This window comes from Phyllopteryx taeniolatus, chromosome 15 (assembly GCF_024500385.1).
Source record: "Phyllopteryx taeniolatus isolate TA_2022b chromosome 15, UOR_Ptae_1.2, whole genome shotgun sequence".
NCBI classification, from domain to species: domain Eukaryota; kingdom Metazoa; phylum Chordata; class Actinopteri; order Syngnathiformes; family Syngnathidae; genus Phyllopteryx; species Phyllopteryx taeniolatus.
The window spans coordinates 11,462,608-11,485,756 of NC_084516.1; the positions used below are offsets into that span (position 1 = coordinate 11,462,608).

At 40.9% G+C, this 23,149-nt stretch overlaps 1 protein-coding gene across 12 annotated transcripts in view; it reads left to right on the forward strand.

Moving 5' to 3' along the window:
- Positions 1-3,912: 3,912 nt before the first annotated feature.
- The window catches only part of vav2 (vav 2 guanine nucleotide exchange factor), a 196,518-nt gene continuing 177,281 nt past the window's right edge, over positions 3,913-23,149 (forward strand). For 5 of the 12 annotated variants that reach the window (XM_061799997.1, XM_061799992.1, XM_061799991.1 and 2 more), the window contains exon 1: positions 3,913-5,013. In XM_061799997.1, coding sequence (XP_061655981.1) covers positions 4,810-5,013 — 204 coding nt within the window. In that variant the 5' untranslated portion in view covers positions 3,913-4,809. The remainder of the gene's footprint in view (positions 5,014-23,149) is intronic. The other 7 variants (XM_061799990.1, XM_061799994.1, XM_061799993.1 and 4 more) reach the window with 2 other exon arrangements.

Consider the following 23,149-nt stretch of genomic DNA (forward strand, 5'->3'; position numbering starts at 1 on the left):
TATGGGCCTGTTTAATTAGTAATCACAAAGCTGATGTACTTGTAGAAAGCAAGGATTTATTCTGTCGTATGAATAGCAACAGATGGATATACTGATGGAAGATAATTTAATTATTCTGCCTGTAACTATACGTTGCTGGCATAGATAGATGAACAAGGATATATATTACATAATAATTTTTAAACAAATTAAGTGAAATTGGATAATTTCCCCCGACACCCCAGATGATCTCTCACAGCACGCTAGGGTGCCACGGCACAACCTAGTTGGGAATCACTGCTCTTCTCTATAAAAGTAAACCCAACACCCTATGAAGGACACTCATCTTATCCACGTGTACCTGTAATCTTGTCACAACCCGTAGCTCATGACCATAGGTGAGGGTTAAATTGAGAGCTCCAACTTTTGGCTCTCTTCTTCATAACTGTCCAGTACAATCCTTCCCTCACTCGTGAACAAGACCCGTAGTATACTTAAACTCTACCTCCTAATGCAGGAGTTCATTCCAATTCCAGAGTCAAGAAGAAATGGTACTTTTGCTCCGTTACAATGATCTACATGCCGCTCGCTACATTCATTTATCAATAATTTCGTGCGCGATCTATTTTTAGACTTTCGTTTTCAACTTCAGCATCGGGCGCCATTGCTCCAATCCACCGTGATTACCACAGTGATGTTTGACTCAAGTTTACCAATCAACCGACACAAGAAAGTCGCATGTCTGCATACAAAGTCTTCTATTGGGCTTCGCGGGCCAATTAAAGTGAGTCGTGACAGCAGTGTGCGACTCGTGTTTACATTATATACTATGAAAAACAATAGCTATAACATGCAGCATTGTTTTGTCACTGCTCAAACTTGGATATTATTTCAGCCCACTTCTAACTTGAGAAAACACCTTGCGGTAAGGTGGGGTGGGGTAAGTTCTGTTCTACTCCCTCTCTCTCCCTCTCGCTCTCTCTATCTCTCTCTCTATCTCTACACACACACACACACACAGGCACACACACACACCTACACACACACACACACACACACACACACACACTTTATCAATAAGGTCTGGTCAGCAAAGAGCTTCTTCATTCAATCATTTTAGCAGGTAAAGCAAATAATGTTTCTGTAAGGCCCTATGCAGGTGTTGTTGGGTTTTTTTCCACTTAAAAATTGAAATGGTGGCAGGTGTGTGTGGACTCCCATTGAGCATGAGTTTGAATGTGATCTGTTACTTCTGAACACAGCCACATGCCAGTTATAAGAGGGAGTTCATCCTTGTGAAACCAGATTTATTTTTATTTATTTTATTTAAACTTTATTTAACCACGTAAAAGACAAGCTAGAACATCTCTTTTGCAATGGTAACCTGGCCAAGAGGGCATCAAGTTAAATGTCAATTCCAAGTCAATCACGTTCATGTTTATTTCAGTTGTTTATTTTCAACTCCCCTCTCAAAAAGATACAAAAATAAGTCAGTTGATATGCAAAAATTTTATGTCACAATGATTGAAAAAGTTTTTAAATGTCAAAATTCTTTAACAACACAAAGACCTGACATTTGAACAGGGGTGTGTATACTTTTTATATCCACTGCAGCCTTGTTCCTGCTTTTGTAATCTGCCTGATGAGCCTACAGCATTGTGCTGTTTAAAAAGTAGAAACAGTATAGGATATGACCATTTCTTGGAGCTGAATTTGAAATTACTTTACTAACACTGCTAAAGTCTTATTTAACAACTCTGACAGTGTAAAACATTAAAACCATAAGGGAAGGGTTAACATTATTAACGCTATGAAAGTGTTACCTAAAAGGATTGTGGACGGGTGCCCTAGAGAACTGCACCAAATCAGTTGATTGCACAGTCCCATGCTGTAAGTCTTTAAGTGTGTATCCGCTGCTGTCGGCAGTGGGAACTCAGTGAGCTCCACGCTTGATTGCGGAAACTAACTAACTTCACTGCCTTTGCATTATTTTGCTCACCACTATACAACAAAACTGATGACATACAACTACAAATGCCTCTTTACGCTGCTAAATTTATTCCTTACTATGCGTATTAACAACTTTAACATCTTTAAAAGTGTACACATACCTAAATCAAGTTCAACCAGCGAGGTTGGTGGGTCAGGGACAATGAGCTCCAAGCAAGAACCCCTGGTTTTCCTTTGTGCACCCCTTGCTCATGATCCTGATGACAAACGGTATGGAAAATGGATGGGTACAGATTTTACTTAAAATTTTATGAGTGATGGCAAAAGAAGCAAATGTAGTGCTTTCTTGTGCTGCCTCCTTTAATGCAAGGAAATAAATTGGTCCAATGCATTATGTCCCTGTGGAAATCTGGAGGTGGAGGAAGCATAATAGCCTCTGAGTTGATAAATTAATGAGACGTGACAAAAAGACATTAACAGGCTACACGTGGCATGATGATGATGTTAGTGGCCGACAAGTTGTCAATTTGACCACATATGACAATTGTATTGACAAGAGCGATGGTAAATGGATGGTAAAGGATGGTAAATAATTTCAAAACAAAAATCAATACAGTACCATACATCAAAATAGAAGGAAAGAAACATATTGGTTTAAGAATTTATTACTAGTGCTTGTGTGTAGTCCATCCATCCATTTTCTGAGCCGCTTCTCCTCACTAGGGTCGCGGGCGTGCTGGAGCCTAACAAACATCCATTCCCACTCACAGTCATGCCTACGGGCAATTTAGAGTCTCCAATTAATGCATGTTTTTGGGATGTGGGAGGAAACCGGAGTGCCCGGAGAAAACCCACGCAGGCACGGTGAGAACATGCAAACAAAATTCATGCATGTTCTCTCTGTGCCTGCGTGGGTTTTCTCCGGGTACTCTGGTTTCCTCCCACATCCCAAAAACATGCATGAATTGGAGACTCTAAATTGGCTGGCAACCAGTTCAAGGTGTACCCCGCCTCCTGCCCGATGACAGCTGGGATAGGCTCCAGCACGCCCGCGACCCTAGTGAGGAGAAGCGGCTCAGAAAATGGATGGATGGATATATATATATATCCATCCATCCATTTCCCGTACCGCTTATCCTCACTCTAGGGTTGCGGGTGTACTGGAGCCTATCTCAGCTGACTGGGCGAGAGGTGGGGTACACCCTGAGCTGGTCCCCAGCCAATGGCAGGGCACATAGACAAGCAACCATTTGTACTCACACTCACACATTTTTTTTATCTGCACCCACCCCGTTGCCAAAATGGATAGGATGTGACCGTAATATTCATATTTGATAATTTGACGACCCAGTCTGGCGGGCTAGAACCACCACTGGTCTGAGCCAGTTCGCAGCTGGTAAACATACAGTACAGACAGTACCTGTAGCAACAGACATTCATTTAGACATGCGATTTGTTGGAGCAACAATACGATTCGCATCACGATTCGTCGTTGCCGATTCGATTCAAGGATGATATTGGTTCATTTAGAAAACGATTCAGTGGATGGCAATCGATTTCCTCGAAAAGAGATGTTTAATTGGTGTATGGGGTAGGTTTGAAATTACTTACCATCCTTCAGTTTATACTACTCGCTCTTGTCAATTTTATATTTCTGTCTTTTTGACATTTATGCTCTGATTTATAAAAAATAATAATGGCTTACTCAGCAGTTGCTCAGCATCTGAGTAGTACTTCCCCTTACTCAGGTCATTATTCGGAGGACTACTTTTTACTTGAGTCGCATTATTGTAAAGTAGCAGCATTCTTATTTGAGCACAGATTTTGGATTGTCCCCTCTCTTCTTTAACTCGCACCCTTGCATACATTTCGAATGTAAGTAATGGGTGGGCTGAGCAAGCAGCAACCCTGCCCATGCAGTGCTAAGATTCCGCCACCAGAGAGCGTATCGTCAAGCACCATTCAAAAAACAAAACAAAAAAACGGATAGAAATGCACAAGAGTGTGGAGGTTCTCTAACAAAGTGTCAACACCGTACTGACGCTTGACCCGGAGGGAGGGGCTAGCGGCACGCAGGAGCTCGTTGGACCTTCGGGTCAAGAGCGTACGCTTTGTCCGGACATTTGTGTCGCTCCGTTCGGGAGTTTTGGGACTTGAACATCTCTTTGAGTCCGCCGGGGGAAAACGACGGGCGAGACTCGAGAGACAGAGAGAGAGAGAGAAAAAAGAGAACGGACGCGCGAGGCGGCTGAAATCACAGCAAAGCAAAAACTGGGAAGACACTCGGAGGGTTGTTCACAAGCGCCCAATATAGTAACGTAAACCGGATAAACTCATTGTTCCCCTCCGGCCTGGATGTTTCCGGAGTTTGCTGCTCAAGCAGGATGGTCGCGCGGTCCAAGTATTGCTCTTTCCTTTCTTTTTTAGCGTGTTTCCTCAAATGAACTGAGAGAGGACGGGCGGGCTTGCTCGCTTTGAGCCAGCAACGCAACACGTCTTGTGTGTGCGTGTTTGTCGCTGTACATGTCAAAGCAGCCGTTTTTGGGACCACACCTTCACTTTTCATGTTTTTTTTGTACGCCTGGAAAACTTTTGAAGGATGAAGAGGAGAAAAAATTTCGAGTGACGCCGCCGCCGTGTAGCTTATTCCGGCTTTTTTTTTTTTTAATAAATTTTTTATTTTTTTTTATTTCACTGGTTTACATCTCCACTCTTGGCTGACATGCGCCCATCACAAAAAGTTATGAATTTGCCCGATAGTGAATGAAAAACGAGGGAGTGAGCGTGTGGTAGCTTCCAGCCCTGTGGGAACCCACTTGGCGGACTCGTCACTTTTGCTTTGCGTTCGTGAGATTGTGAGCGTATTTGCAGCTGAACGCTATGGAGGAGTGGAGGCAATGCGGGCGCTGGCTGATCGACTGCAAGGTTCTGCCCCAGAACCACCGGGTCGTGTGGCCCTCAGCTGCCGTGTTCGATCTCGCGCAAGCCTTGCGTGACGGCGTGCTCCTGTGCCAGATGTTGCACAATCTCTCCCCTGGATCCGTGGACCTGAAGGAGATCAATTTCAGGCCACAGATGTCACAGGTGAGTCTGCAAGTGATGTCGGAGAAATGTGCACCGCACACTTCTCCGATTAAGACCAACTACTGTTCTATGAATTCACTTTGGACATTTGAATGTCCTTTCCCCTGTTGCATTGTCACATGTGTCACACACACCCTTGACTGCAGCCCAAATGATAGAGCTGCACCCCTAACTGAGTAGTTCTATGCTTAAAATATACACAGGGTCTATTTCAGTCATGAAATAAAAAGAGAAAAGGTCCCACGCCTGCACACTTCTCCTGTTTTGCTCCCATCTGCATGCATGTTTTGAACATCTGTGTCACATTGTACATCACATGTGATGGAAAGCATCTTCATGTTTGACACAGGTTAAAGGAGACTATGTGTTGCTCAATGTAAGTGTAAGTAAATATGTGCATCTGCAGAGAACAGACATTTGCAGCAGTTTCCTTTTTAGATTTTAAACAGCCTGCTTGGAGGAGCAGATGGGTGTGGCGTGATAGATTCAACTTGGGGGAAGATGTTGGAAAGCCATCATTGTGCATTGTGCGTTTGGTTATGCCAAACAATACTGCAAGTTGTAGTTTCAGCGTATGTTAACATGACAACAACCTAGTAAAATTCAGTTTGCAAAATTATTATTTTTTTAAAGTTTGACATGAATATGTCAGAATGATCCCTCTGTACACGAACCTGCAAAAACATTGAACACACTTGTATGTATGCCAGTCTAGCAGTTGGTGATGACATTTTGTAAAGAAGCACTATGTGTATGTCGCACAACTGCTTGGCCTACCCTTCAAGTTTATGTGGCGTGTTTGTATGGAAACAGTAACACTGTCATTTTAAAAGATTCCAATTCCACAGGAATATGTTTGTTAGAACTGTCGTGTAAAAGATCAGCCAAAATGCCACCCTTTGTATCCATTTTTTGCTAAAACATCATCATGTGTAAATGTAATCAAAAGTTAATAATCTACTGTTATTCTATCTATGAAATGTTGCAAAGAAGAGCTGAAATCACCCTGCGTTGTTAAACAATGAACAGAAGTGGACATGCAGTCAGTCCCCCTCCTATGCCTCATTTTCTCTACTTCAGCTGAAATACGTTTTCCACAGCCAGCATGAGGAAGCTTTGGCTGCCAGAGGAAGTTCATTTGACCACTGTGGTAGAATGAGAATGGCAGGCATTTATTTATATTACCTCTTCTTCAATGTTCACCCTGAAGTCTGGAATAGTACTGAGCCGATGGGTACATTACAAGTCAATTTATGTCCCTTGAGCTCCAATCTATTGTATGCCATAGTGCTTTTTTTTAACACTTCTAGGTAGCTGGTTGTACTATTTCCAGGGCTCAAAAGTTAAGTTTCAAGGGTACGAAGTAGTACACTTGAGTGTATCACACCAGACTCATTCCCTCACAACAGTACTTTTTGTGAGATTGCAAGGAGTCTGTGATTTTATGTGATGAGTGAATGTTTTTAACAGTCTCGGTCATCATGGCATAATAGCAAAGGCCAATGGCTCATCACATTGCAGTGATTGCAGCACATAGTAATTCTTCTTATTACTTTAAAAGTGTGTCTTGGATGGCTGAGTCTTCTGCAATAGCCAAATGTTCAAATAATTTGTAGAAGTAGATTTGTGTTGAAAAACAGAAATTCAGATTTATGTTGCTCTGTAATCAGAATATTGTTGAGTTTTGATGAATTTTTCATCAAACAACCACAGGGCCTTTCCCTTTCTCTGATGTATCATTGACTAATGTCTATTTTTCAACTTGCAGTGGGATTTTTTTTTTGTCTTCTCGTTCTCTTTCTCCTGGTAGCCACCATTAGCCTCAACTTATCTGTTCCACAAAGCTTTGGCCTCCTTTAATTACAAGGCGAGCGAGAGGTTGGGATGGCACACTTTGATCCGCCCACTAATCCCACGATGAGATCTGCAGCGAGAGTGGAGGAGTGGGGGGGGCTTCAGTGACAAATTGGTTAAACAAAAATCTGGCGACTGAACAGAAGCACATCATGATTTATTATAAGTAAAAGGTCAAAGTGTGTGCTTTAACACAGTCTCATGGCTTAGCCAAATGAAGAGGGGGTCAAGCGCACTGTTTGCATTATTTGTTCTCGACAAAATGTGTTTTGAAACTGCTACACTTCCATGGTGATTGATAGTTTCCGAAACCAATGTATGTGATTATGCCCTGCATTTAATTAAGTCACCATGACCTCAAGTATGTTTGACCTGCAGGGTTTAGAGCTTTAAAATGGTTTAGTGGACTCGACTTGAATGTACCGCATTCAGAAACAAAGGAAAGTGTTTTCCAATAAGCCATTTGATACTGTTAATAGAACCTACTGACCAAAATGCTCTAATGGTTGGCTGTGATCCCAGTTAGCGCTTTCCGTGCAAGTCTCGAGACCAACACAGCAGAAACACAAAACTGCATACTGGAAGAATAATTTACTGAAATTCTAACTGGAATGTCACCTCTGAAAACTATGGTAAAGGTCCAAACATTACCATGATTCCATCACTGACTTGGCCCTGCATTGTTGCATGACCTCAGGAATTGCTCATTTGTTTTGTAACTCTTCTGAACCCTGGCGCCACAATGGCGTAAAGTGTTCCCCTCCCCTCAGTGCTGCTTGCTTGCGCACTGTCTTTTGGCATCTCACCTTTTCATGGTTTACCTTAACAACAATACAGGAGATCCATGATTCCATTCTTACAGCACGTCAGAACCCCTTTTTTTCTAAGTCAGAACACACAATCTCTATCACCAACTTATGCTAACACATTACTAAAGTAATTATTAGTAAATATTTTTACGAAAAACAGACGTAGCTTGTAAATATGAAATAATAAAATGAAAAATGGTCCAAAAAAAAAAAAAGTTTCCGCACTTTGTACTTGTAGTTGTCTTGCCAGGTTATTCCACTAGAATTAGTTAATTGCGTGCAGTATTTTCTTAATAATAAATGGGGTATTGTCATTGGACAATGTAAACTGAGTGAGTACTTACTAGGGCTGCACGATACTGGAAAAAATGACTGTGATTTAGTTTTTTTGTAAACCTGCGATATTGCAATACAGGATCAATGTTGGGAGAGTTCATTTCTATGCGAACTAGTTCAAAGTTCAGTTCACAATTCCAAAAAGGAACTAGTTTAGTGTATAGTTCACCGGCCAAAAAACAAACCAATTCATAGTTCTTTTCTTTTCCCCAATATGTTGCTGAGGGGTTCTTACCCTCATTCATTTCCCCAAAGTTGCCACCCATACAGTCAGCTTTCACCCTAGAATCTCAAAAACACAAAGATAAACATGTTGCGTGAATTGTCTTTTTTTATTATTTTTTTCTTTTTTTTTAAATGAGGAATTAAACAAAACAGGACTTTAGTCCTTAATCTGAAACAAAAACACACAATGCAGTATGACAGGAACAATAGTGAAAGGACATTGATAACTTTTCATTCCTCGCAGTTCTGGCTGACTATATTAAAAAAAAAAAAAAGTATCTATTCTTATATTACAAAACAAAATAAAATCCAGATTATCACAGTGTGCTTGTACAGTGTTTTAATTAAAGCATTCTAATACAAATCATATTTTTTATAGTAATACATTTTTACAATTATGTATTGTATTACGTAAGAACACATTCACTCCCCTTTACAATGTCCCTGAACGCACTTCGCACTCACGCAGCTGCCGCGTGCCTGTCTACAGTCGTTTAATTCTGAAGAGTGAAATAGGAAATGCAGCGGGTCCAAACAGGTCCCTCTGTTGGTCACTTTTAACATTACAATTGATTCACTGTATATTACAGTACACCAACATCGCAGCAGACCTTGCAATGTGACTATTGTGTATACGTACATCGCGACGACAATGCGCAAACAAAATACCGTGCAGTCCTCGTACTTTACAGCTACTACTTCGATTTAAACCAGCTTAGCTTTACTACATTATACCCTAAATATACTTTGAAGTTCCATTATACACAGTTGGTCATGTGTGGACCAATAACCAAAACATCTATGGGGGTTTCACAGGTTTCAACTGAGTTGATCAATGTCGTAAAACATGAAAAACAACCACTGACAAAACACAAAAACTGATAGAAGCATTTTAGACATTGAAAATGCAAACAGAGACCAAGGGCCTCAAATTAAAGTATTCTTCCCGCCTAAACACTGATGCGACATTCACTTTCTAAAATGGAGGACATCAACAGAGGCAAGTATGACACATTACGCCTATAACCTTAATCACAAATACTCACGGAGTTGAATATTCAAATGCACTTTTGTCGTGGAAACGTGCCCTATCAGAAGCACGTGCCGATAATTGAGTGTGACCTTCTATACCTTCATAGATCTGTTGTATATGCCTACATTAAACTTTACCAATATTCACTGAAATGTTAAGGAACATTTAACAAAAGTTAAAAAAAAAAAAAAAAAAGTAGAGAATCCTTCTTTACTGCGATTGGCTGGTGACCAGTCCAGCAGCGTGTAGCTTGCCTCCTGGCCAAAGTCGACTGCAACGGGCTCCAACTCACTCGTAACCCAAATGAGGACAGGTAGTACATTAAAGCATGTGTCATTGGTGGACTATAATGGATGAGTAAAATGCATTTGCTTTTAGCCTTGTCTATTTCGCTGAATCCTCATATGTTTAGAATCATGCATGTGAGACTCCCGAGACACTTAACAAAAGCAAAAGGTTTTGATTTGCTGCCGTGACTGTGTCAATGATGGTATAAAAATGTGGAAAAGCTCAGAAATCCGGACCCAGCAGAGTTGGGCTCGATATACTGTATGTTTGGAATTGTCAATATAAGGGGCGGAAAAGGGAAATGTCTATTCATGCATCCTTATAGTTCGCAGTGAAGGACCATTGTGATATTCATTAAGTTAATCGTGAGCAGTGAGCCACAAACACATTAACGTGTTTGAAATCCAAAGTAACTGAAGGGATGTGTTGCGTACCGTACAGCTATTTTAGTGAGTAATAATGGCAACAAATCCAATAACTCATATAACGGAATGAGTCTCAGTCCACAATAACAAAGGTATGTTTGAAAAAGCAGCTCTTGCAATGAAGCAACCAAAGATGACCTTTTTAGGGGGTCAGATAAATCCCTGCTTGTATTCCTAAAGGCATCTCTATTTAAGGCAGCAAAGCATTAATCTTAACCTCAAGGTTTTAAGTGGATTCCTAATGTGCTCTGATGTTTGGAGATTCATCAGAGCTCCAAGTAGGTGTACATATTGTGAATCCAGCACCTTAGGCTGTCTGAAAGATGAGACCCTCTGAGACCTCCTTTATGTTCTGCTTTTTCTTCACCAGTTCCTTCTCATCCTTTTCTTTCTATGTTAGGTAGATAGTTGTGAATACCTTTGGGATGACTAAGGTGTGTGTGTGTGTGTGTGTGCGTGCGTGCACGGGTATCACCGCTATTGTTTCTGCACGTACATGTGCTTGCATGTAAGTGTTCTCAGCACGCCACAGGGCTCCAAATCTCACACAGAGCTTGCCTCTTCTGCTCACAGTAATTGAGGTTCTTCCTCTTTGTCCAGCTTCCAATAAAATATTTGCTGCTTTGGCCTAGAAGAAGGCATTGAATATGAATTAGATTTTAGATTCCCTACAGCTGCGTTGTTGGTGGTTGGACTCTGCTTATCCACAACCAATACTATTGCCTCGTCAAATGCAACCAGTTTGCTTCGCTGGAGCGGTTCACAGCCGAGTGTGAAGCGGCTGGGATGAGAATCAGCACCGCCAAATCTGAGACCATGGTCCTCAGTCGGAAAAGGGTGGTGTGCCCTCTCCGGGTCGGGGATGAGATCCTGCCCCAAGTGGAGGAGTTCATGTATCTTGGGGTCTTGTTCACAAGTGAGGGAAGAATGGAACGGGGAGATCGACAGACGGATCGGTGCAGCGTCTGCAGTGATACTGACTTTGTATCCGTTGTGGTAAAGAAGGAGCTAAGCCGAAAGGCGAAGCTCTCGATTTACCGGTCGATCTACGTTCCTACCCTCACCTATAGTCACGAGCTGTGGGTCGTGACCGAAAGAACAAGATCCCGGGTACAAGGGGCCGAAATGAGTTTCCTCCGCAGGGTGTCCGGACTCTCCCTTAGAGATAGGGTGAGATCCTGGAGGATCTCAGAGAAGAGCCGCTGCTCCTCCACATCGAGAGGAGTCAGATGAGGTGGCTGGGGCATCTGATTCAGCTGCCTCCTGGACGCCTCCCTGGGGAGGTGTTCCGGGCACGTTCCACCGGGAGGAGACCCCGGGAACGACCCAGGACACGCTGGAGAGACTGTGTCCCGGCTGGCCTCGGAATGCCTCGGGATCCCCCCGGAAGAGCTGGATGAAGTGGCTGGGGAGAGGGAAGTCTTGGTGTCCCTGCTAAAGCTACTGCCCTCGCGACCCGACCTCGGTATAATCGGTAGAAAATGGATGGATGTATGGATGGATGGAGTGGACCCTTGAATTAATAGACTAAAAGGGGGTGTCTGTTTAATTGAAGCGCTTTTTTCAGTACAAATTTTTTTTTTTGGGGGGGGGGTGATAATGGTTGTAGCTGGTGGAACAATGTCGAGTCGAAGGTCACTTTTATAGATGCAAGGTTCGCACACCTCCTTTTTCCACCTCCGTTAAGACTGGATGCGATGGATCGAGAAGGGCTTGACAAAAAACTTTACAGTATTCCGTACCAAAATTAGCATGTTCCAGAGACGTGTGCTCAACATCATTGAGCGTACTAACTATACGATGATCCTTCGCTCCAGTAAACAGCAGCCATAGATGTGATGTGAAGATGAGCTGTGTACCTACGGCGACAGCAAGTTAATTTTCTTGCATTGCCCATGATGAAATGTCACTACATCCAACATGGCCGCCACGTCTGTTAGGGGGATCTAGTCTTCATACTGTATATTCTGTGACAACAGCGACACAACCCGGAAATATGTTTCCCAGTCTCTGCCTATTGATTGCGCCACAGCTCTAGTAAACAACAGCGCCCAGTTGTGGAACTCACAGACAAACGGCAGAACACTCTTTTTGGACAGTATTTTCTGTCCGTTACATCCGATATCTGTTAAATCAGGTTCCGTTAAATCGAGGTTGCATTGTATGTTTTTTAAATGCGTTACATTTGCTAACCTGTTATTCTGTGAACTCTTGCACGATGTTGCTCAGCCAGCAAACTGTTTTACCATAATGTTCTGTCATGTGGTCTGTGTGGTTTTGCAGACTTAGTGTGTAGTATCTTTGGGCTTGCCCTGACTTTTGGCCATAAAAGCGAAACCTTGTGGACATATCTTTTGCTCCCCAAACACAAGCTGGACAAATGTGCTGCTGTGTAATGCATTGTGAATTCGCCTTTTGAGTATCTGGGGGCCCAGGAAATGGAAAGATAAAGTAACACTATAGTCTAAAGCGACGTACTCGTTCGACCGTCGTTGTTTGCATCTACAAATACATAATTTACAACATGAAGCTGGCTCTGGTAATAAAAAAGATACCGATCAGCTGAAAATTATGTGATGAGCCCAGATTTCCGATCACATGATCAGTTTGGATATCACTTCCTCAATGGTGAAAAAGTTGAATATTAGTGTTCAACATATGTTGCCATGCAAAGTATATGCCACATGATCTGAAAGCCATGATAACATCTTCTTTACTTCACTTTCATCCAGTTGCGTTAAGTTTTGTGGGCCACGCCATTAACATAAAATCTTCATCTTGGAGATCTATCTTTGGAAATTAAATCAGTGAGAGTGAATAAACCACAAAGCAAAGTTAAAAAAAAAAAAAAAAACAGCCTGCCCACTCTTCTTGAAAATCTCTATTTGGGAAGGGGGAGACAAGCCCCCTCCCTCTGGGGTAATTTAATCTAAGCCTTTGGTCGACTGTTGGCCACTTGACCCCAGTGCTTGCCGGATGCAGGTAATACTGCTAATGGACCTTGTTAGGGACACATCCTGTGTTGAACAGCTGGGACTGTGTCACCACAGGCTAATGGGACTGACAAGAAGAGAACAATGCTAAACTCAGGTTTTCTAAACCTTTTGTGTGTGGTAATTCTCCTCCTGAGGGCATTGAAATCATTTTAAGTGTTCTTAGATGTATGTGCTGACCTTTTCATACATGTCTATGCTATTATTTCTTGAAGCGATAAAATAGATCTCACAAGTAGGCTTTACACCATCAGGATTTTTGGGGCCGATCAGCGAGTTTAAAAAAACGATAACCGATCAGCGATCCGATCACAAGATGGAGGAATGTCTCTATTTAAATGATCTGTTCATTTACTGTATATACTTGTGTACTTGATTGCTCCAAAAATATATTTACAATAAATAATGTATCTTTGTTCCTCTATTTATGCCAGTGAGGCATAGTGACAGACAGAACAAATGAATGGTCTTCTATTAGATGGCAGGAAGTAAACACAGTAATTAATGTATCTACTTTTTGTGACATTTTTGTTTGTTGGTGTGCCGTGATATTTTTCAATTGTAAAATATGTTCCTTGGCTCCATAACGGTTGGAAATCACTGCTCTAGTCAGATCGTGTATTCTAAGTAGTCAGGTCTAACCAACATTACATGACAGAAATAATGGGTGGTAACTTACTGTAATTAAATTACTTTATTTTTAATTAAATTACTTCACCCACACTGAAACTTTAGAGCATGATTCGCCAGAATGGCAGCATGTTTACGTCCCACCATTCGGGAGACTCTCCCAACTCTCGATAGTCTGGGACAATGTTGGTTGTGCAAATGTTGCAGATACCCCTCAATCAGATGCAGACTTTTATAAGTCAGACTGAATCATCATAACTGGTACTAAAACAAGGCTTTACAATTAAACTATCAATTCTTCGTTTGGTATTTTTTTCACATAGTAAAACATGTACAGTATCTGTCAGTCTGGATCAATTTCTCTATCGCAAACCTCATCAGTGGAAGCTGTTAGTCTAAGTTACAAGCACAGTATTTTTGCGGGAAATAGATTTTTTAAGTAACGACGCAATGTTATTTGAAAGCAGGTTGTGGCTTACCTGCAATTTGAGCAAAGAAAATATGAAGCGTGGATAGTCTTGTTGTCTTTCTCTGTCACCTCTTCAGCAAACACCTTGCAGAGACAATCCCTAGTGCATGTAACTTTGGTGTTTTGCCTCTGTAAAGGAATGCGACTTGGAAGAACCTTCACAACATGCTGCCCTTTTTTGTATTGCACGAGACGAAGGAGTCATGGAGCCTTATGGACACCATCTGATTTCTGAAGAGGCTCCATCTGCATGGTGGTTGTTCGGCGTGATTAGCATGGGCATGCAGGGCTGTAGTGCCTCTATCTTTGGAGCGCCTGCCATGCTCTGCTGGACGTCATCACGCCACAGAGAAATGAGAAAGAGGAAGTTGAATCTCTGTTGTGATGAGCCAGATGGCTTAATACCTCCCCTGCAGTTCCCTTCTTGCCAGAAAACAGAAGAATGTTTTATTTCTTCTCCATTAATTATTTTTTTCTCTGAATCTGTTAATCAGTTGTTTTGGTTTTCAGACCTTGAGTGTCATCTGTCTTCCTTCACTCAATGTATTGACAATGCCCGCTGCATTTTGCCACAACAGTACTTTAGCAAGGAGTCTAATTCGAGCTGTTGTGGTGCTAGACTTACTGTGGCTATTTCATGTGGTCGAGAACAGATTAAGATCTGGACTGTGCTCTCTCCCCTGTGCTCTAGGGAGAGGCAATGTAGGCCCCATCCCCCTGTGGACACCTTCAGCCTCAGCTGTACACGCACGCACACACACACACACACACACACACACTTTAAAACGGCAGCCTCTTCCGAGCAGGAAAGATAAACAACTTCATATTTTCTCTTTACCAAAGGAAACAGATAATATGCACCCCTATGACACATGGGAGGAAACTTTGGAGGGTTGTTGGGATGTTTGTTTCCACTGGAAGCTTGGGGATTTCAGGCCTTTGCCCTAGAATCACATGAAGAAGTGCTGATAGCCCATTGCTGACGTGTATTGATCATATCACATAATTGGCTGTGGAACAGGAAGGGCACAAGTGTAGGGTTACACTGTTAGTCTCAGTCTCATAAAAGACCAGTGGTTATTGATTGCTCAGTCTCTTGCTAATCAAACGTACAAAGTGGAACAGTGTAATGTGCGGATACAGAGGGCGGGAGAGGTCATTTCCTGATGCCCCATCTTTTGCTCCCCCACAATCCCTTGAGCTTCTGTAACTTGCTCGAGGACATGTTGCCTTGGAGAAATACTTGAATAGTTCAAGGTTGGCTTCTTTCCTCTCTTGTTTATCGGGTTTGTATCTTTCAGGTGGAAACAAAAGCCAGTATGGATCCGTTTGTAGTCAGCAAAAGAGCAGTCTTGGTTCTTGTTACTGGTTACCAACTGTTATTTATCTTGGAATATTAGAAACCCTTTGTCAATAAATTTCTCTCTCTCTCTCGCTCTCTCTCCCTCTCCCGCTCTCGCTCTCTGCCTATTGTTCCCTTCCTTTATCATTCTCAACCCAACCTGTAGACAGTTGCCACACACTGAGTATCGGGTCTGCTTGAGGTTTCTTGGTTAGAGTTTTTTTTCCCTTTGCCTCCGTCACCTAGTGCTTGTACATGCAGGGTATGGTTTGTCTTTTAATATGTGAGGTTCCAGACCTACTTCACATGCAAATAGCTTTGAGACAGCTTCTGATATAATTTGGCACTATATAAATAAATGTAATTAAATTGAATTGACTTCGTCTTGGGCTGGTAAAAAAAGAAGTAAACCTTTTGGAATGAGAAAACAAGTCGAGTGGAAACAGAAAGCAGATACAGAAACCGTGCTGAGTGTGTATATTTTGTAATAAGGCAGTGTTGGGTGTTGCAAACCCAGAATTAGATTTGTATAGTTGTGTTTAGTCTGCTGCCACAGCCCTGTGTGAGGGCCTGTCTTCCATCATGCAGCATGTTCCTGACTGTTCTACTGTCTCAGTTTGTGTCAGTACAGGCGGATGTGTTGGAAAAACCCTTTTTATTGGATATCCATATCACTCACTGTACCTGTCAGCATATCAGCACATTGCTCTTTTTAGATGAATGATGTAGCTGGTAAAAAAGCAAAACAAAACACAGGGACATTGGAGTGGATTTTATATTTATGATGCAGATGCAACTTTGTTTTTTCACTCACATACAAGTTGTGTTTTTGATTGATGAGCTTCCCAAAAAGTGAATTCCTATAAATGCTTGCTAGAGAAAACCAAGGGCACTTTTCTCCCTGTTCCCAGAAAGCACGAAAAAAGGCCTTCCACCAGTTTGATGTTAGCATAGTAAAAGTAACAGGGTGTAAAGAGAAGATGACTATTTAGATGTAGGTCAAAGCTCCTAGGGAAAACGGAAGACAGAAGAAGAGGTTCTAAATCTGATTGAGAGGAAGCTTTTAATGGGTTTTACCTGTGAAATTCAGCATGTCTCACACAATGGCATGCACTCTTGTGTGGTTATCCACAACTACTTAGCTCCATTAACCCATTAGCAGACACGTTTAACTACACAAGACCATGACAACAAGCAGGATTTACTGACACAAAGGTGGTTTCAGGGAACTAACCTGCACACAAAACAGTCACTGAACGGGAAGTCTGTTTTCCCCTTTTTATTTGAATATATATATATATATATATATATATATATATATATATATATATATATTTCTTTATTATTCATATATTTATAGTTTGAGTGCTCTTTCAGCGTGGTCTTCTGTTTTAAATGTGTAGTCTAAATGTAATTTGATGTAATTTATTAACAATAATCGGATGTCTCTGACCTAGGGAAATCATTAACATATTTATTTTGTGGTTTAAGAAACTCTTCCTGTCCCCTTAATAATCCGATTGCATTCTTGTACTTTGGAATCCAACCAAAACAGACTTCCAAAGATGATGATAGTGAACTTAATCCTAATAGCGTAATATGTAATTTTCACCTTGAAACCAAACATGCTAGTTTGTGGTCTTTTCATGAAAATCACTTTCATCAATATAAGACAAAAAATTAACAAATGCACCAATATTAAGTGAGGAATTTACATGTGTAATATATTCACTCTAAAATCTTTGTCCAACAGATCGCCAACTTCCCTCTAGCAAGGTGTACTCTCTTCTTTTCAGTGGAACCCAGGTCTCTCTTGCATTTTCTAATACCTAATGTTGAGAAGCTTTCGATCCAGAATACGCCACACCTTAAAACGCCACTTAAAGTCAACTTTACAGCCTTATTGTGGTAATGACTACCGCTATACATGTTGTTATAAGATATCATGTTAAAGATTATTACAGTCACCTCGGGGCATCATAATGTTTTTTTCCCATAGTTTAAAAATGTTGATGACCTATTGGGCTTGTAGCATTTATTTATTCATGTGGACAGTGCATCAAACAAGTAATAAAGCCATGGTGTCAATTACAATGCAAAAATTTGAGATTTGAGTAAATGGATGTTAAATGGATGTCGTTTATATAGCACCTTTCTAGCTTCAAGGTACTGAAAGCGCTTTAATGCAGTATCCTCATTCACTTACTGATGATGCAGCATCAGGAGCATAAAGTCTGAATAACCAACATTAGATCTGGTTGTATAGTTAATGTAAAGTTATACATTGTAGGTAAAATGACGTAAATACATGTGTACAAAATGACGTAAATACATGTCTACATATAAAAGTGTAAGATCAAGCTTTAGTGACTGGGTTGATTTCATGATCATGTGCTCACGATTCCATATTTTTCTCTTCTACAACTCAGGACAGTCAAACAGTCTCCCATTTCCTGCCTAGCAAGAGTTTCATAATCTCCTCCTCACCCTTCCCCTGAACTAGGCCAGACAACAAGAAACATCTGGACATAGTACAGAGTTCAAAACACACCCTTCCCCACCTTGAACAAGTCCAACAATGCTTGACCAGGACACCCTACTGTTATTCGACCAAACTCAGCGCAAGTCTGAAATTCTTACCATTGCTTTGCTCATTTATGAGAAATCAGTGTGGGTTTCTGTTGTCGTGTCCTCTCACTGCGTTGTGGAAAGTCTGTAATTGTCTTTCTTGAGGGGGGGACTGAGGTGTTATTTTTTTATCTTTTTTGTTTTTTTGTTTTTTTTGTTTTGTTTTTATACAGTATATGCACTTAAGATGTCAGACTAGACACCATCTCACCATTTCACTTCATAATGTACATCCCGTCATTTTTTTAATGCACGCTAACTTCAAATGTGCCATGTGCTGACTACTTGAAGTCTAAATTTCAATGTCCTCATGGCACAAAAGTATTTTCTGCATGAATGGTCTCATATGCTTATACAGTGCAGCTGCAGTAAATAAGATGCAAACTTTGAAACTAGCTAATTCCTTCTGCATTTCCCAAAATATCTGTTGTCTTTTCAATCTACTATTTCAGTTGTTTTCCTTCTTGCACCACCCATATGGTCTGCAAATGCAACAAATACTATATAGATGTCCAAACTAGAATTAAGTTGGACTTTGTTTTTATGTAGTTCCCTGTCACACATGTGTAAATTTGATCCTATTATTGTATAACCTAGAATTAGCACTTCCAGGTTTCAGCACACCATGTGAAACAAATTATTATTATTTTTATTTTTTTTAAAGTAGAGAAATAACTAAAAATATTATTACACGTTCAACTGTCAGAATTACATTGACAAAAGTTGAAGTAGACCTTTGCGTCTAAACTGGTCTCATCCTGAGACTCCTCAAACCTGCCTGCTTAAAAATGCAGTTACTGGAGATGATACAAACTAAAGCTTGTCTGATTCGTAGTAGATCGCAAAGTAGAAAATTTACGCTGTGAGTCGATTAATTTCTTTTAAATTACTTTAAATTTCCCTCCAGGGATTTGCTACTCAAAAGGAACTTCAACTGCCCTTCTTCCTCTTTTAGCCTTTGTTTCAATAGCCTACATTGCAATGCCTACTAACATTTGGCTGAGGGGCTAAAAGGCTTGTGTGTCGTTGCCCTTAGCAGTGCTCTTTCATTTGTCTCACCCTTACCTTTTTTTCCCCCCCTTCCCCCTATATAATTTGACCTTGACAAAGGAGTGAGGGGGAGTGAAGAGATGGCATTTTCCCTGACCGCTACTCTCAGATAGGCTGCTGGGTTGATGAACTGCTACTGTCACTGTCATTCATCTTTTCCATGTGATCTTGTTCTTTGCCTTACACCTCAAGCCTATTTTGTTTAGAAAAAGACAACAAACTACATTGGAAAAAAGGGAAAATATACTGTATATTTTTAAATTTTGTATTCAAATAGGGCACTCAACTAAAGCAACTATTATAAAGATGAGGGGATTATTTTTGATTGATTTGATTGATTATGATCCATCCCTCCATCCTTTTTGTGAGCCGCTTCTCCTCACTAGGGTCGCGGGCACGCTGGAGCCTATCCCAGCTATCATTGGGCAGGAGGCGGGGTACACCCTGAACTGGTAGCCAGCCAATCGCAGGGCCCATACAAACAAACAACCATTCGCACTCACATTCACACCTACGGGCAATTTAGAGTTTTCAATTAACCTACCATGCATGTTTTTGGGATGTGGGAGGAAACCGGAGTGCCCGGAGAAAACCCATGCAGGCACGGGGAGAACATGCAAACTCCACACAGGCGGGGCCGGGGATTGAATCCCGGACCTCAGAACTGTGAGGCAGACGCTCTAATTAGTCGTCTACCGTGCCGCCTTGATTATGATTATTTTGAATAATGTCTCCTTCCATCACAAGAATTTTGTGAAAAGTGCTTTACTTTTTGAAAGCAGATATTTTGATATTTCAAACTAGATGTTTTATGAATTACATAAGATAGATAGTGTACATAAGGCATAATTCAAAATCCTCAGGGTAGTGTTATTAAAAAAAGTAAAGCTAAATACACAATAAATCAAAAAAGCTAGAACATGCAAATTTCAAAAGGAGGGATACAAAAATGGAGAGAGCGTGAATGTTAACTGCACTCTAAAAGTGGTGATGGTATCTTCATAGTGTCTTGCCTAATTGTCTTTAAATGTCAGTAGGAGCAATGATGAGCCTCATTACAGGCTTACACTGGTACAAATGAGCTCACTTTGACTTTTTCGAATGACAGAATTGGCTGGAATTTGAGTTTGTAACCAAACTGCTATGACTGATTACCCCAAAACTGCTCCTCTTACATCAAGTAATCATTTGTATGCTGGTCATGTCACTGTGTTTGTTTTGTAGCTTTGCACCCCCTTCTAATCAGACATGTATGGAATTGGTTGATAGAGATTGTTGGTATCCAAAAGAATAAACTGCACTCTGTACACAATGCCACATTTTTAATTACTCCACAATATGGCTCATGTTTCATTTTCTCCGTTTGCATCCAGAGACATTTTGGTCTGTGACCACTGATAGGACCACAAATTGAAAGTTAACCTTCCCTGATGTCTAGCCGGGCCTGGCAAATTGTGTGTGTGTAATTGACAAAAATAGTTTACTGTTCCATAGGCCGTATGGTGACTGTCTTTGCAAATATTTCTGCATGAACCAAAAATACATGCACATTGGGAGTTTTATACATAATGCCTTGGTTAATTAGGTGTTAAGTACTGTATTTAATTATGCCGAGTTAGAACACCAGTGTATCTCTGTGCTGTGGTGAATTGTAATATAATTAATTCAACCGTCTGTTCATATACTTTTCTAGATTAGTTGGGCGTATAAATAATATATTCATATAACAAATAAAAAAGGTGTAATTCTACAGCAGCAATAATTTGTATAAATGTGAAGCATTGTATAAATATGAAGCATTCACAATTTTTCTTAACTCTTTTCTACTTACCTTTGCTATTGTAAGTCTTCCAAACCTCATTATTCTGCTCATTAATATACTGGCATTGAAACATTGGGTAGGAAACCCTTCAGAAAGAGGTTCTCCTATCTAGGGGTTGTACCAATTAGTCAATGCATTGACTTCACCACTCCACAGTGACATAGCTCATTGTAATGGAGTAAAAGTACCGTTGCTTCTTAACATAAATACTCGTGTAAAAGTAAAAAGTATGCTTTACTAAAACTACTCTGAATTTATCCAAAATGTTACTTGAGTAAATGTAACGGAGTAAATATAGCGCCTTCCTACCCACCTCTGCAAATGCCATGCACACACACACCTGAAAAGGAAGCTGCTAACTCTGGCTGACAAACAGCCAAACTTCCTCCTATAAGAGAGAAAAGAGAATATACAAAATCTACTGTAGCGACTGCTTATAAGGACATCCAGTGGTCAATCAACAACCTCTGTATTGTGAAAATGAATGGGTAAATGTAGGGTGTATAACGGCAACAAGCATGTGTTTATGGGTGCATTTTCATGTTGCTCAAAAGGTGTGTACAAATGTGAGAAACCGTGATCATGTTATCCTCACTCCCCGAGGAAGACTGGTTGAGGAAGGGTGAGGAGGTGTCAGCCCACATCTGTGAGATCAGTAAAGAATCTATAGGTGGCACGTGAAGTGTTTGAAGGCGACAATGGGAGCTTGCTCATGGAAGAACTCTATGAGACCAGACAGCTGGATGTTATAGGCCTCAGGGCCCATGCACTCCTGCTGACACTCCTGTCGTCTCTGTTTCCGCCTCCATTAATTTGAGCAGAACTGTTTCCCTTCGCTGGCTAGAAGATCGAAGTCTACTAAAATATTTCACCTGCTGAGCACTTCCACATTACCTCTGGTAGATGACATCTGGGAAAATGTTTAATATTTTATCCTTAAAATAATTTGAAGAGTGTTAGACCCAACAATGCTAAATGTGTCAGAATGACTACCAAAATGTTCCTTGGCTAACTAGCCAACTATTAAAGTAGGGATGGGAATTGATAAGAATTTAGCAATTCCACTTCCATTATTGATCTGATTCCTTGTCGATTCTCATTGGATGAGAGAATGAAATAATACAAATGTTATAGAATCAAAATACACTTCTTGTGTGTGAAGACAGTGCTATGAGATATGGACAAAATCCCATATATTAATATAGGTAATTTTATATCTGATATAGAGTTTTTTTTCCACCTTAAAATTACATGAACTACAGCGAGTGGCAATTTTCTTGTATCTTTTCTCCATTTATGTAAAAAAAATACATTTTAATAGAAAAATAAGAAAAGCAAAATAAATAATATTCAAATATTAATAAAGGCGGGGTACACCCTGAACTGGTTGCCAGCGAATCGCAGGGCACATACAAACAAACAACCATTCGCTCTCACATTCACACCTACGGGCAATTTAGAGTTGTCAATTAACATGCATGTTTTTGGGATGTGGGAGGAAACCGGAGTGCCCGGAGAAAACCCACGCAGGCACAGGGAGAAAATGCAAAGTCCCTAGAGGTGGGGCCGGGGATTGAACCCCGCTCCTCAGAACTGTGAGGCTGACGCTCTAACCAGTCGTCCACCGTGCCGCGTACTGTAAAATTAGTATGTAAATAAGAGATGTAAATAAGAGACAAAGAACGAGACCAACAAGAAAGTAGCGTCATGTGGATACTGGCGATATACACGCAGATCTATGGATTCCATGTTAGCTCTGTGTGCATAGCTCTAAATGAAGTGAATTAAAAAAAATATATTAAAGAGAAATACAAGACTACGTCTTGAGAATACCACACCGACGGAACTCAACCGTTCACAAGAGGTTGCCCAGCCAGCAATGACAGGGCTGACGCAACCACACTGTGACTCTTAGCAGTGGATAACTTGGCTCGCGCGTTGATGAAGTGGAGGAAAATATGCAAGTCCCTCAGGGAAATCTAAAATCGAATATAATAAACAACAGAAGATTTATATATATATATGTATATATATGTAAATATATATATATATGGCGGCACGGTGAGCGACTGGTTAGAGCGTCTGCCTCACAGTTCTGAGGTCCGGGGTTCAATCCCCGGCCCCGGCTGTATGGAGTTTGCATGTTTTCCCCGTGCCTCTGTGGGTTTTCTCCGGGCACTCCGGTTTCCTCCCACATCCCAAAAACATGCATGGTAGGTTAATTGACAACTC